Genomic DNA, 16,324 nt, shown 5'->3' on the forward strand with positions numbered 1-16,324 from the left:
TTAAAGATGAATACTTGAACCATGCGGTACAGTGTTTCGTTTTGTTCTTTCAGAAGAGTGACAAGGAGAGCAGGACAACGACCAATGGCACAACGCTGTCTGACAGCGTCAGTGCTGACGCCAGCTCTGCCGGCTCTGACAGTGACAACTCTGACGTCGGCAATCAGTCTGAATCAGACAAGGTGACTGCGATGCAAATGTGTGGTTTTGTGTGGGCGTGGGGCGTGGGTAGGGGGTGGGGGGGCACGTGGGGGAGGGGGGGGGGGACTCAGAATCAGTTTTAATTGTCAGAATGTAACAAGGTTGATAACACACACACAGACACACAGACACACACACACACACACACACACACACCCCCCCCTAATATCACTTCAAGTGGAAAGACTTTAAACTGAAGACACACCTACACACATCAGAATCAGTTTTAATTGTCAGAACGTAACAAGGTTGATAACACACACGGTTACACACACACACACATACACGCGCGCGCGCGCACACACACACACACACACACACATTCACATACACAGACTCATGGAACAATAATTTTTTGATCAAACAGAGCAAGAAATTGAATTGTATCTCTGTGCAACAATGTTTCTGACAACAGTCATGAACAAAGTTTCCAAAAATACCCACAAGATTATCTTTCAGTATACTATAAGCTGACTAGGTCTCATTGCATTTGGAAGTTATTTTCACTGAATTTGGGTTTGAATGCTTCTAATTTCTTTTGATATTTCACAGATATTTAAGAAATTATATTCATCCTCATTCTTATTTATGTGTAGGGTGGGGTGGGGAGGTTGTTTGTGTTATATATTTGGTTGTGTGTGTGTGTGAGAGAGTATGTGTGTGTGTGTGTGTGTGTGTGTGTGTGTGTGCGCGCGTTTATGCATAAACACTTACATGCATGTGTGCTTGTAGACATCATTGATGTTAATGTTGTTGTTTAAACATCTATCTAGAGAATGTGGAAAAGATAAGAGTGGAAAATGTAAAATAGACATCATTGATGTTAATGTTGTTGTTTAAACATCTATCTAGAGAATGTGGAAAAGATAAGAGTGCAAAATGTAAAATAGACATCATTGATGTTAATGTTGTTGTTTAAACATCTATCTAGAGAATGTGGAAAAGATAAGAGTGCAAAATGTAAAATAGACATCATTGATGTTAATGTTGTTGTTTAAACATCTATCTAGAGAATGTGGAAAAGATAAGAGTGCAAAATGTAAAATAGAGAGGGTTCACTTTGAACATAACCACAAACAACTTCCTTCCTCCCTTCCCTCCCCTCCCCGTCGTCCATCCCTCGCAGGACAAGGTCCCAGCACATCACATCGACGGCAGCCGAAAACAGCTGCTGGCCGACCAGATTCGTCAGCACATTCTGGCCGACACCCTGTCCCCCTCGCCTTCCCATCAGTCCACACCGCTGGTCATTCCGTCGCTTCGCGGCCGTCACGGCAAGGAGGAGTCTGAGGGCAAGAAAAGTGCTCACACGGTGCCCCCTTTGTCTCTCGTCAACTTTGTCCACGATGTAGGTTTTTTTGGTTTGTGTGTGTGTGTGTGTGTGTGTGTGTGACGTGTGTGTGTGTGTGTGACGTGTGACATTTTTTTTGGTGTGTTTGTTTAACAAAAGAACTATGATTTGGGATGTTTTTGATCAGATGAATCTGTCTGGTGTGACGAGACAAATGAATAACTGTTCCTGTTGCATTGGAACGTTAGCTGTGGCTGTCGGGCTTTGCTACAATGTGAAAAACTGTCTTGTTTAACATGACCACTCGATGTCGACCAAAGTTGCCTATGGCGGTGAACTGTCTCGTTGACTAAAGTCGCCTATGGCGGTGAACTGTCTAGTTGATTAAAGTCACCTATGATGGTGAACTGTCTAGTTGACTAAAGTCGCTTATGGCGGTGAACTGTCTTGTTGACTAAAGTCACCTATGACGGTGAACTGTCCAGTTGATTAAAGTCGCCTATGGTGGTGAACTGTCTTGTTGACTAAAGTCGCCTATGGCGGTGAACTGTTTCACCTTAGAGGTGAACTGTCTAGTTGACTAAAGTCGCCTATGGCGGTGAACTGTCCAGTTGACTAAAGTCGCCTATGGCAGTGAACTGTCTAGTTGACTAAAGTCGCCTTTGCTGGTGAACTGTATAGTCGACTAAAGTCGCTTATGGTGGTGAACTGTCTTGTTGACTAAAGTCGCTTATGGTGGTGAACTGTCTAGTCGACCAAACTTGCCTATGGTGGTGAACTGTCTAGTTGACTAAAGTCTGAAAGAGTTAATGTGTGGTGTTGTGTGGGCAGTATCATTGGCCTGAACATTTAATCCTTTAACCTTTAACCTTCACTGGCCTGAAAGTTTAATCCTTTAACCTTTAACCTTCAACCTTTAAAGTGTGGTGGTGTGTGGGCTGTATTATTGGCCTGAAAGTTTGATCTTTTAACCTATGACATGTGGTGTTGTTAGGGCAGTATCATTGGCCGGAAAGTTTAACCCTTTAAACTGTAACCTACAATGTGTGGTGATGTGTGGGCAGTATCATCGGCCTGAAAGTTTAACCCTTTAACCTTCAACCTACAATGTGTGGTGATGTGTGGGCGGTATCATCAGCCTGAAAGTTTAACCCTTTAAACTGTAACCTACAATGTACGGTGATGTGTGGGCAGTATCATCGGCCTGAAAGTTTAACCCTTTAAACTGTAACCTACAATGTACGGTGATGTGTGGGCAGTATCATCGGCCTGAAAGTTTAACCCTTTAAACCGTAACATACAATGTGTGGTGATGTGTGGGCAGTATCATCGGCCTGAAAGTTTAACCCTTTAAACTGTAACCTACAATGTGTGGTGATGTGTGGGCGGTATCATAGGCCTGAAAGTTTAACCCTTTAAACTGTTACCTACAAAGTGTGGTGATGTGTGGGCAGTATCATCAGCCTGAAAGTTTAACCCTTTAAACTGTAACCTACAATGTGTGGTGATGTGTGGGCAGTATCATCGGCATGAAAGTTTAACCCTTTAAACTGTAACGTACAATGTACGGTGATGTGTGGGCGGTATCATCAGCCTGAAAGTTTAACCCTTTAAACTGTAACCTACAATGTGTGGTGATGTGTGGGCAGTATCATCGGCCTGAAAGTTTAACCCTTTAAACTGTAACCTACAAAGTGTGGTGATGTGTGGGCAGTATCATCGGCCTGGAAGTTTAACCCTTTAAACTGTAACCTACAAAGTGTGGTGATGTGTGGGCAGTATCATCGGCCTGGAAGTTTAACCCTTTAAACCGTAACGTACAATGTGTGGTGATGTGTGGGCAGTATCATCGGCCTGAAAGTTTAACCCTTTAAACTGTAACCTACAATGTGTGGTGATGTGTGGGCGGTATCATAGGCCTGAAAGTTTAACCCTTTAAACTGTTACCTACAAAGTGTGGTGATGTGTGGGCAGTATCATCAGCCTGGAAGTTTAACCCTTTAAACTGTAATCTACCATGTGTGGTGATGTGTGGGCAGTATCATCGGCCTGAAAGTTTAACCCTTTAGACTGTAACCTACAATGTGTGGTGATGTGTGGGCGGTATCATAGGCCTGAACGTTTAACCCTTTAAACTGTTACCTACAAAGTGTGGTGATGTGTGGGCAGTATCATCAGCCTGAAAGTTTAACCCTTTAAACTGTAACCTACAATGTGTGGTGATGTGTGGGCAGTATCATCGGCCTGAAAGTTTAACCCTTTAAACTGTTACCTACAAAGTGTGGTGATGTGTGGGCAGTATCATCAGCCTGAAAGTTTAACCCTTTAAACTGTAACCTACAATGTGTGGTGATGTGTGGGCGGTATCATAGGCCTGAAAGTTTAACCCTTTAAACTGTAACCTACAATGTGTGGTGATGTGTGGGCAGTATCATCGGCCTGAAAGTTTGCTGCTGGAGCGGGACTTACTGGGTCTGCCGTCTACCTCTGCTGCGCTGCACTCTACCTCCCCTCATGTGGCAGCAGCGTTCTCATTCCTTCCTGCTGAGGTAGTGTGGGTGGTTATGGGTGGGTGTGGGTATGCGTGCATTTGTGGATAGGTGGGTGTCGGTGTTGTGTGTGTGTGTGTGTGTGTGTGCATGTGTGTGTGTGTTAATATGTGTGTGCCTGTGTGCGTGTATTTGTTTGTGTGTGTGTGTGTTCGCTTGTGTGTGTGTGTTCGTGCACACATGTAGTTTGTGTGTCTGTGTGTGTTCATGAGTGTGTGTGTGCATGTGTGTGGGTGGGTGGGTGAGTATGGGTGTTTGTGTGTGTGTGTGTAAATGTGTATGGCTGTGTGAACGTGTATGTTTGTGCGTGTGAGTGTGTGCATGCTTGTGTGAAGGGGTGTGTGTGTGTGTGTGTGTGTGTTATGCGACAGAGTGTGGAGGAGGAAAGAAGACGAGTGTGTTTGCAGATTCATGTCAAATTGCTTCAAGCTGTAGTCAGTAATGTTGATAGATGCATGGCTGAGTAGTTACACTGCTGTGAAACATGGACGACGTATTGCCGTCACATTTAACAACTTGAGCAGTTTCACCAGAGATGCCTACAAAAGATCCTCGGCATGAAGTGGCAAGACAGGGTCTCCAACCTCCAGGTCCTAGAGAGGAGCAGCCTGCCCAGCATCGTAAGCCTGCTGATCCAGTGCCAGCTACGCTGGACAGGACACGTTGTCCGCATGACAGACAGCAGGATCCCGAAGATGCTACTGTATGGCCAGCTGAAGGAAGGCCACCGCGAACATGGAAGACCCTGCAAGCACTTCAAGGACACCTTGAAGACAAACCTCAGAGCCTGTGACATAGACATCGCTTCCTGGGTAACTGATGCCCTTGACTGCTCTCGCTGGAGGACGCTGTGCTCTAGTGGTATAAAGACGTTTGAAAACAAGAGAACGCTGGCCATTAAGGAGAAGCGTGAGCGAAGGAAGCAGAGCTCAACATCTAGAGACGTTTTCCCTTGCAACACCTGTGGGAAGTGCTGCGCATCCAGAATCGGCCTCTTCTCCCATATGAGGACACACACCGACAAATAAGCCTGCCTGCCTACTCATCCGTCGGTCCGACAGGAGACTCCATCATTATGAGTAGTTACAGTACTGGATTCTTGCCCATGTGCCTAAGGTTCAAATCCCTGGCTTTGACATACATGGTATTTGAACAGTGGATGATTTATTTCAACTCCAAGGTCAAGATATGTGCAGACCTTCAAGTGCCTGAACCCCCCTTTGTGTGTATTCGCTTACAGAAGATCAAATATGCACATTAAAGATTCTGTAGTCAGTGCCCACACTTGGTAGTTTATGAAAACATCAAATACATAGCATGCAGCAGTCTCAAACGATACATCAGCAAAATTATGTAGAGCATGTGAATGGATAGAAGAAGAAGAGTCTTCTGTTGCTTGCGCCAGTTTGTCATAAGTATACTAGCCATGCAAGGAGTATATAGAGTAGAATGAAATAAAACACAACACAACACAACACAGCCAGCACAATACAGTACAGTACAATACAATAAAACAGTACTATGCAATATTGTTTTATTCATCTCTCATCAGTACAATACAATATCATTTTATTTATCTCTCACAGAGGGAATTTGTGTCTTCTCTCTCTCTCTCTCTCTCTCTCTCTCTCTCTCTCTCACGGTTTTGGAATTGTGTGGATGTATCAGGAAGTGGGAAATGAACAGCAGTTTATATCAGAATTTAGAGATAGATTGATTTGTTCTTTTAAACAAAATTGGCTTTCAGATATGGAAAGCAAAGAGAAATATAGTTGGTTTTTCTCATTCAAAAGTATATTTCATACTGAAAAATATCTAACAGTCATCACAGATAAGTGGCACAGGTTAAATTATGCAAGATTTCGGCTACGGACATTTGGTTTCAATACAAATAAATTGTGGTTTCAACCTGCAGCATCCACAGGATTGCCATGTCCTTTGTGTGCATCTAGTGTAGATGATGAAAAACATTTTTTGTTTCATTGTAAATTACATGATAAAGTAAGAGAAAAATGTACATTTTTTTAATCTCATCTAGCTAAAAGACATGATGTTTTTTCTGTTTTATCGTCTGATGATGAATATATCATACAGTCAGTAGCTAAATTTATCTCAGAAGCACAAAAAATAAGGCATAATCACAATGATCAGAACACACCAGAGTAAATGAGGAGGATATCCATATGTAAATTTTATTTTCTTATGTTAATTTGGTAAGGTAGATAATTGATATATTGAACTATATCACTCCTAGAATGGGTGGTCGAGTTTGTATGATTAGTTTCTTTGTGTGTATGTGTTTGTGTGTGTGTGTGTGTGTTCCGCTTGCTGAATGTATCGTGAGAGAGTTATATTTAGAGATTTTTTTGTTTGTTTGTTTGTTGATGACATGCTGTTAAGCAGAATGTTGCTTTGCATTTAAGGGGATTTAATAATTAATCCCCGTCACCCCCTTGTCAATAGACCCTTACAGGTAATGACAATAAAAATGTCAAAGCGTCAAAGCGTCTCTCTCTCTCTCACATACACACACACACTCACACTCACACACACAGACACACACAAGAACCACAAAGAACCACATGAACACAAACACAAAAAAACAGAGCAGACTTATCACCTCCACCAGAGCAGCACCAGCCCCGAACACAAACCAACTCCCCTGTCTCCTCCCCCTCTGTCTCACAGCTAAGACCCAACCATCACTCCAAGCACCAGCCCCGAGCACAAACCAACTCCCCTGTCTCTTCCTCCTCTGTCTCACAGCTAAGACCCAACCATCACTCCAAAGAGGAATCTCAGGACTCGCTACTGTCGCTGCACACGTCAGAAGCGGACGACAAACCCACCTCGGGGAGTGAGCGGTTGATGGACTCGGAATCCCCATCAGGCTGGGGGAGTGAAGACGATGCCTCACGGAACCAAGCCAGCTCCTCTGCCTCCCCCGGACCCTCCTACTCAGAAGGTATTGTGATGATGATGGTGATGACGATGACGATGATGGTGATGATGATGGTGATGATGACGATGATGATGATGGTGATGATGACGATGATGATGATGATGATGGTGATGATGATGGTGATGACGATGATGGTGATGATGATGGTGATGATGATGGTGATGGTGATGATGATGGTGATGATGATGATGGTGATGATGATGATGATGATGATGGTGATGATGATGATGATGATGATGATAATGGTGATGGTGATGATGATGGTGATGACGATGATGGTGATGATGATGATGACGATGATGATGATGATGGTGATGATGATGGTGATGACGATGATGATGGTGATGACGATGACGATGATGATGATGGTGATGATGATGATGATGGTGATGGTGATGATGATGACGATGATGATGATGATGGTGATGATGATGATGGTGATGACGATGATGATGATGATGATACACTACACTGACTTCATATGGGGCAAACTCTTACACTGCTGGTCAGACTGGTGGAGTGATGGCCTAGAGGTAACGCGTCCGCCTAGGAAGCGAGAGAATCTGAGCGTGCTGGTTTGAATCACGGCTCAGCCGCCGATATTTTCTCCCCCTCCACTAGACCTTGAGTGGTGGTCTGGACGCTAGTCATTCGGATGAGACGATAAACCGAGGTCCCGTGTGCAGCATGCACTTAGCGCACATAAAAGAACCCATGGCAACAAAAGGGTTGTTCCTGGCAAAATTCTGTAGAAAAATCCACATCGATAGGAAAAACAAATAAAACTGCATGCAGGGAAAAAAAAAAAAAAAAAAAAGGGTGGCGCTGTAGTGTAGCGACACGCTCTCCCTGGGGAGAGCAGCCCGAATTTCACACAGAGAAATCTGTTGTGATAAAAAGAAATACAAATACAAATACATCTGCTTGGAAAATGTGGTGTAGCGAAAAAAAGATTAGTGTGAACACAGTGATGCCTCCTTGAGAACCATCAGTATCAGTATCAGTAGCTCAAGAAGGCGTCACTGCGTTCGGTCAAATCCATATACTCTACACCACATCTGCCAAGCAGATGCCTGACCAGCAGCGTAACCCAACGCGCTTAATCAGGCCTTGAGAAGAAAAAAAATCAATTAAAAACTAATAATAATAAATTATATAAAAAAAAATTTTAAATCAATAAAAAAAAGAATTAAAAAATTTAATGAATATCAATATCAATAAAAATAAAATAAATAAAGTTAAAAAAATAAAATAAAATAAGAAATAAAATAAAATAAATAAATGAAATAATAAAATAATAGATAATTACATAAAAATACTACTACTAATAATAATATGCAGGGGGGCTGCAAGTACATACATATGTGCGTGCATGTATGCTAGCAAGTATAATGTGTGTATATTAGTGCATGGGGGAGAAGGAGGGCGAGGGGTTCTCAGGGCTTGTGAGAGTGTACTGCTCATGCTTGTGCTTTGTGTTTTTACTTGCTTGCAAGTTATGTGTTAAATAGTTCAGTTGGTTGTTTATTGTAGGTCCCCACATGAACCTCATTTCAAATAATAATCTACAGAAGTAGTAGTGCATACAATATTTGATTATTGATAAATTTTTTGTCCTAATCCTGCTTCCCCCATCCCGCCTCTCACACACACCCTTCCAGTATTATGTTTTTTCTTTCTCCAGTCACTGACACTCACCCTCTCCATTTTAGATTTTGTACTCTGTCTTTTCCACATTCTGTTCTCTCTCTCTCTCCCTTTCTGTAGATCACATGTTACAGGAAAAAAGAGAACAAGTAAAAAGTAAACACTTTTTCTCACCAATGGACAAACGTGATGGCAGATGGAAAGTTGCAGTTCGAACAGTATGTGCACACACATGTCCTGTCCATAACTTGCATTCAGCTGAACATATGGCTAGATGTCACAAGCAAATGTGTGAGACTGATAAACTTGCTGTGAAAAAAAAAAAAAAATCCAGCAAAACTGATGCTGCCAGACTTTTCTGTCTTTCAGTAACACTGTGAGTCACTTGGAATATAACTAAAGGGAGGGGATGCATGTCTCAGATGTATCTTTGTCAGTACAGACATTAGAACAGGACCATATTTTTGGGTGGCTCTAGGGGATATGCTCACTCAGTCTGGCTCTGCAACTAAGCCATTATTGTCATCAGTAGGGGGCTAGGTATGTTAAATCGGAACAGGCACTAACAAACACCACCAAAGTGACCCAACGGCAGTGCAGAGTCTCCTCTGGTGTGTGGTCTCCTGGCGACCTAAAATCGGTGGTTCCCTGTGGACTGCCGGCACTGGGAGTGTGACAGACAGACTTGGGTGTGGCTGTTTTGGGGGGACATGCAATGAATGCGAATGTGAATGTTTTATTCATAATAGGCCATAGCCCCTCATGAAGGGGGTGGTGTGAAAACATTGGGACATGCAATGAGAGGCATTGGAGTAATTTTACTGAAACACTGCAGATAATGGGGCAACTTCTTCTTCTTCGTTCGTAGGCTGCAACTCCCACGTTCACTCGTATGCACACAAGTGGGCTTTTACGTGTATGACCGTTTTTACCCCGCCATGTAGGCAGCCATACTCCGTTTTCGGGGGGGTGCATGCTGGGTATGTTCTTGTTTCCATAACCCACCGAACGCGGACATGGATTACAGGATCTTTAACGTGTGTATTTGATCTGCTTGCATATACACACGAAGGGGGTTCAGGCACTAGCAAGTCTGCACATATGTTGACCTGGGAGATCGTAAAAATCTCCACCCTTCACCCACCAGGTGCCGTCACCGTGATTCGAACCCAGGACCCTCAGATTGACAGTCCAACGCTTTAACCACTTGGCTATTGCGCCCATCAATGGGGCAACAAAAAAATGAGAAAAAAAAATTTGGGTGGTTGTGCACAGAAAAGCCAATTGTTATGGTTATGCCACATTTTATTATGTTCAATCGCAGTTTGTTCCAACGTTATGCCAACGTCAAATTTGTTCTGACGAGTTCATATTCGACTAGATAGCATCGTCACATGCTTTCCTGTCATAACATTACCCATACGCTCTAAACTTATTGATCACGAGGCCAGGGCACTCACTACTAACCTTGGTCTCACTTGATGATGCTCAGCTGACCGCATTTGTGTTTACATTGAAACAGCCTTTGAGTGGACCAGTCAGTTTAATCATAGCATTTACACTGTGTTTCAGTAAGGTCCAAGTGTTTATATGCCTTGTAGATGAATTGTACGTTGGCTGATATGACTCGTAGTCCAAGTGTTCTTACCAAATTTAAAATGTTCGTACTAAATTTCCTGGTTGTTCCTACAAATGCTTGACAGGGGTTGGTGTCTGTGTGTGCAGATCCGTCCAAGAAAAGGAATATAGTTCTGAACGAGAAGGAGCTGCTGATCCCTCTGGAGCACGGCTGGCGGCGACAGACCACCATACATGGCATGGGCCGTCGCGGCATTGTGGGGGAGGTCCTCTACTTTGCTCCCTGCAACAAGAAGATGAAGACCATTCCTGATGTCATGAGGGTAACGTATCGTCGTGCAGTGTGTGTGTGTGTGTGTGATGTGTGCCGGGAGGGGGAAGGGTGTGAGTGTGTTTGTGTGTGGGGGTCCTGCAACAAGAAGAAAAGACCATTCCTAATGTCATGAGGGTAACATAGTGTTGTGCAGTCTGTGTGTGTGTGTGTGTGTGTGTGTGCGTGTGTGTGTGTGTGTGTTTGTGCAGGGGGAAGATGTGTGGGGGGCAAAGGGAAGGGGGCGTGTGTGTGTGTGTGTGTGTGTGTGTGGTAGGGGAGGGGTGGGGGGAGTTCCTCTACTTTGTTCCCTGCAACAAGAAGATGAAGACCATTTTTGATGTCATGAGGGAAACGTTAAGACATGCGGTGTGGAGGGGGGGCAGGGGAGCGTCAAGGAAGGGGGGTATGTGTGCCTATGTGTGTGTGAATGAAGACCATTTTTGATGTCATGAGGGTAACGTTAAGACATGCAGTGTGGAGGGGGGGCAGGGGAGGGTCAAGGAAGGGGGGTATGTGTGCCTATGTGTGTGTGGATGAAGACCATTTTTGATGTCATGAGGGTAATGTAATGTCTTGCAGTGTGTGTGGTGGGGGCTAGGTGGGGTGGGTGGATGTGTGTCTGGTTGTTAGTCGGGAGGTCCTCTGCTTTGTTCCCTGCAACAAGAAGATGAAGATGAGGGTAATGTTACGTCTTGCAGTGTGGGGAGGGGCGACAGGGAAGGGGTGTCATGAGTGTGTGTGGGACGTCCTTTTTTTACCACTTGCATCTGCAAAAAGAGCACAAAAAAGAACAAACCAAAAAGTGGTTGTTCAAACATTAAACTATATATTACAGGCATTAAGGATCTTACAACACTAAACTATCTGTGGCAAGCATTATTTCAATATTTAGGCAGTATGGGATGATAATACACATATGGAGTCACTGAATCCTGGGTTTCCGGAGAGAAAAAAAAAAGGGTGAAAAGAATGGAAGCCATGGGTAACACAAGTACCATGAACCCCCCCCCCCACACACACACACACACACCCTCCCCACCCTCCCCCCGTCTCCCTTCCCCCTCTCAGCCCAACCGCTGAAGCAAGGAGGGATGTATTTTTTTGTATTTCTTTTTATCACAACAGATTTCTCTGTGTGAAATTCGGGCTGCTCTCCCCAGGGAGAGCGCGTCGCTACACTACAGCGCCACCCTTTTTTTTTTCCCCTGCTTGTAGTTTTATTTGTTTTTCCTATCGGAGTGCATTTTTCTACAGAATTTTGCCAGGGACAACCCTTTTGTTGCCATGGGTTCTTTTACGTGCGCTAAGTGCATGCTGCACACGGGGCCTTGGTTTATTGTCTCATTCAAATGACTAGCGTCCAGACCACCAAAGAGGTCTAGTGGAGGGGGAGAAAATATCGGTGGCTGAGCCATGATTCGAGCCAGTGCGCTCAGATTCTCTCGCTTCCTAGGCGGATGCATTACTTCTAGGCCATCACTCCACTATAACAACACATCCTGACCATGACATACATGTCACAATCAGAATAAATTTATTATCTCAGCAAGAGAAATATAGACAAGCATCTGCAGGCATACACATATTCTTGTGTTGTAACTCGTCACATCAGATTCTATCACACCACATTATCCAACCTTTTTTTTTTTTTTCTTCCTGCAGTATTTGGACCGTCATGCCATCACCGACCTCTCCCGGGAAAACTTCACCTTTAACACCAAGGTCAACGTGGGGCAGTTCTACGAAATCCGAGACAAACAAGTGGTGAGTGAGGGAGGAATTATGTACAGTGTCCAGTCACACACATACTGTGGTGATTGTATACACTCGATTTACAGAATTTATTTTCACGTTTGAATGTGTGTTACTCGTTCATTTTACATTCATGGGGTGTTACTCACACCATACACTGTTCTGCATGGTGTCAACAGGTGGTAGGTAGGTAGGGAGACAAAGTTATGAAGACACTGTTGGCGATGATTAGGAAAAATACAAAAACAAAAGAGTAATCATGGAGAGAGAAAGCAATGTTTTTTTTTGTTTTGTTTTGTTTTGTTTTTAATGCTGTGTTTTTGAGTCACCAACAGCAGAGTAGAGTGTGTTTTGAGGTATGTCTGAAAAAGAAAGAAATTTGAATGATCAGTGAGATTTAAGTGTGTACCTGTGCTGGTGAGGAATTAGTGTACATGCACTGATGTGAAGTCTGTATTTCTGCACTGGTGTCAAGATTGGTGAAAAGTCAGTCCACCTGCACTGGTGTGAAGTCAGTGCACCCACACTGCTGTCAGGAGAGGTGTAAAGTTGGTCCTCCTGTACCAATGTGAAGTCAGTGTACCCGCACTGATGTCAGGAGAGGTGTAAAGTTGGTCCTCCTGTACCAGTGTGAAGTCAGTGCACCCACACTGCTGTCATGAGAGGTGTAAAGTTGGTCCTCCTGTACCAATGTGAAGTCAGTGCACCCACACTGATGTCAGGAGAGGTGTAAAGTTGGTCCTCCTGTACCAATGTGAAGTCAGTGCACCCGCACTGCTGTCAGGAGAGGTGTAAAGTTGGTCCTCTTGTACCAATGTGAAGTCAGTGCACCTGCACTGATGTAAACATAGGTGTGAAGACAAGACAAGACAAAATCTTTATTATCGAGGGTAATAGATAAGCAAGAAACATACCTTTTTACGTCCAGCCCTCGCCCAGAAGAGGGAATAAAGCTAAAGAAGCGAAAATGAGTAAAAGGAAGAGAGAAAAAAAATCAAAACACAATCAAAATACATCCATATTTTCTAATTATCCCACCATTCAAATACATCCATATTTTCTAATTATCCCACCATTCAAATACATCCGTATTTTCTAATTGTCCCACCATTCAAATACATCCGTATTTTCTAATTATCCCACCGTTCAAATACATCCATATTTTCTAATTATCCCACCATTCACAGCCATTCCACCAAAAACATAGTGTACCTGCACTGGTGTAAATTCAGCACACCTGCACTGGTGTAAAGGTAAGGCCTCTCGGAACACTTTCTCCCAACAACTACCCAGAACAAACCAACCAACCAAAAGCTTAACGTGAAGCATAGCTAATTGTCTGCATTCTTCTTCCTCCTTCCCACCCCACTTTGCCCTCTACTGAAGTCATCATGTTGCGTGTGTGTGATTGTGCACACCTGCAGTTTGTAATATTGTCTTGGCGTATAGGTGCACATATATGTGTTGTTTTTTCATGTGCAGAGGTATGTTATTATGCACTATGTGTGTTGCTTCATGTACAGGTGCTTAGAGCCCATCATATGGAGAGTTCACGCCATATAAGTACCATCTGTTGGTATTATTATTAATTATTATTTTCCGTGGTCACAGTCAAGTCACAACTCCTGTCAATGTCGGCAGATTCATGGGGGGCTGTTGTTTGAGGGGTGTGGTGGCGGTCTCCACTCTGGGAGGGACGCTCACTCAGTCTGGCTCCGTGACTAAGCCATTATTGTCGTTAGTAGGGGGTTTAGTAGGTGGTGTCCTGAGTACATTAAAACAGAACAGGCACCACTGAAGTGACTCAGCAGCAGTGCAGGGTCTCCTCTGGCGACCTAACATTGATGGTTCCCTGTGGACTGCCAACGCTAGAACTGCGACAGAAGAACCTGGGTGTGGCCGTGTATGGGGGAATCTAAATGAGTGGCGTGGGAGTAATGCCACTGAAACGGTGCAGATGATGGGGCAGCAAAAAAACAAAACAAAACCAAAAAAAAAGTCACAACTCCTTCACATTCTGTCCTCCCCTACCCCCACCCCACCACCCCAATCCACACCCCCACACGACAGGTGCGACTGTCGGAGGTGGAGATCCTGGAGCGCATCGCCATGTCCAAGGGGAAGCGAGCACGCATGCAGATGCTGGCAAAGAAGAAGTGCGAGAAGCAGCTGAGACAGCAGGCCCTGGCGAAGCAGCTTATGGAAGCCAAGTTCAAGAAGCGCCAGGAACAGCAAGGTCAGTCACTGTGTCCAGGGGAATGAACTCCAGCGGTTGCAAAACAGGAGTACGGCTGCTTGCATGGGTGGTCAGGGTATGATAAAACAGGTTGTGCGTGTAAAAGAAGACTACTCTTTCATATAAGCGAGTGAACATTGGAGTTGGAGGCCCGAGTGTGTATGTGGAAGAATAAGAAGTGTAAAGGGGGATAAGAGGTTGGCTTTAAAATATATGTGAAAATTGAGATTATTACAAGGCCAGGAACCTGATGATATAGTCAGTAAAAAAAAAAAAAAAAAAAAAAGAAAAAAAGTCAGTTATTTTCTTTATGACTTAAAACCGAAATACATGCCATAACTCCAAGGTATTGTGACTGCAAAAGTCAAACACAGTAGATTTTGCAGTTTGAAAATAAATTAAGTCATACTCATACTACATGTACCCTGTAGCTTTTTGCTCCATGGAATAGACAAAGGCATACAACTCCCAGTCATTGCTGTGGCAGTGGTTTGGGGTCGCTTCCCTTTGTCTTGTTTTGCCACTTGACTGCTGAAGTGTGGTGATTTATGAGATCAGTGTGGCAGAGACTGGAAGTGCAGCCACTACTTCTGTGCACTTTCCAGTGGCGTCATTGATTTTGTTGAACAGGATCAGTATCAGTAGCTCAAGGAGGCGTCTCTGCGTTCGGTCAAAGCCATATACGCTACATCACATCTGCCAAGCAGATGCCTGACCAGCAGCATAACCCAACACGCTTAGTCAGGCCTTTAAAAAAAAAGAATTTTTTTTTTTTAGATAAATAAATTTTTTTAAAAAATAAAAAAAATAAAAAAATAAAATAATAAAAACAACAACAAAAACACACGAAGAAGAAGTACAGATACAGAATAATGGCTGTCATCCTGGTCTGTAAGTCTGTCTTATCTCAGTGAGGTGACAGGCCTTTACTGACGTGCATACTTGTCAGCAGAAGTGTAACTGTAAGGACCTTAGACTTGGAATGGTCTGCCGCTTTTGCTTCATCAAATATCTGCACTCAGCTTTTGTCAAGTCTGGCCTTAAAACCGACCTCCTTTCAAAATAGCTCCGCCCTCACCCCCTTCTACCTCCGTCGTCTCTCTAGCTTTCTATTGATGTGTATTTATAAAGTTTGTCTCTCGTTCGTCTGAATCAGGGTGATGCTTATGTTCAAATGATAGGTGTGAAAAGACTTTGATTTGTTTTTGTACAAGAGTCAGAGCCTTATAACTACCACCACCACCACTACTACTACAACTGCTACTACTACTGCTACTACTTCTACTGCAACAATGATTACTGTCATTATCATTAGTGTTATTATTATTATTAGTAGTAGTAGTAACTTCATTAACCAAAGAAAATACATAGAAAACTAAAAACAAATGAACAAAAAAAAAAAAAAAAGAAAAAAAAGTACAAAAGAAGAAAACCCGGAGTAGTGATGGTGAAAAAAGTTCACCAACATTACTTTCTGGGTTTTAGAGTCAACAAGAAAAAAAAAATTGTGAAAGTTACAGAGACCAAAAGTTGCATAAATTTCTCCCAGAATGTTTTGCCAGATTTGAATAGAATCAACTTGAGCATGGAACGAACCCAGCCATGGAGATAGGTGGAGATAGGTTTGGGGGTTTTCTGGCGACTTCTTGTTGCTGAATGCTGTTTCTTTTGCTCGCAGATAACCATGTCTTCTAATGGTTTGGTTCATGCTGCTTTAGCGTCTGATTTTCTTCCAGCTGTTGACAGAATCATTTCAGTATTGTTGCTACGTTTGACAGGGTAGTGTAGATATTGC

The 16,324-nt window shown here is 43.4% G+C and overlaps 1 protein-coding gene across 1 annotated transcript in view; it reads left to right on the top strand.

Annotated features, from left to right (window-relative positions):
* The window catches only part of LOC143290301 (bromodomain adjacent to zinc finger domain protein 2B-like), a 75,099-nt gene that overhangs the window by 10,914 nt on the left and 47,861 nt on the right, over nt 1-16,324 (top strand). The window contains exons 6-12 of the mRNA XM_076599652.1: nt 54-182; nt 1,328-1,549; nt 3,922-4,041; nt 6,808-7,006; nt 10,376-10,551; nt 12,204-12,305; nt 14,364-14,529. Of these exons, the coding sequence (XP_076455767.1) occupies nt 54-182; nt 1,328-1,549; nt 3,922-4,041; nt 6,808-7,006; nt 10,376-10,551; nt 12,204-12,305; nt 14,364-14,529 (1,114 nt within the window). The remainder of the gene's footprint in view (nt 1-53; nt 183-1,327; nt 1,550-3,921; nt 4,042-6,807; nt 7,007-10,375; nt 10,552-12,203; nt 12,306-14,363; nt 14,530-16,324) is intronic.

This window comes from Babylonia areolata, chromosome 15 (genome assembly GCF_041734735.1).
Source record: "Babylonia areolata isolate BAREFJ2019XMU chromosome 15, ASM4173473v1, whole genome shotgun sequence".
NCBI lineage: Eukaryota > Metazoa > Mollusca > Gastropoda > Neogastropoda > Buccinidae > Babylonia > Babylonia areolata.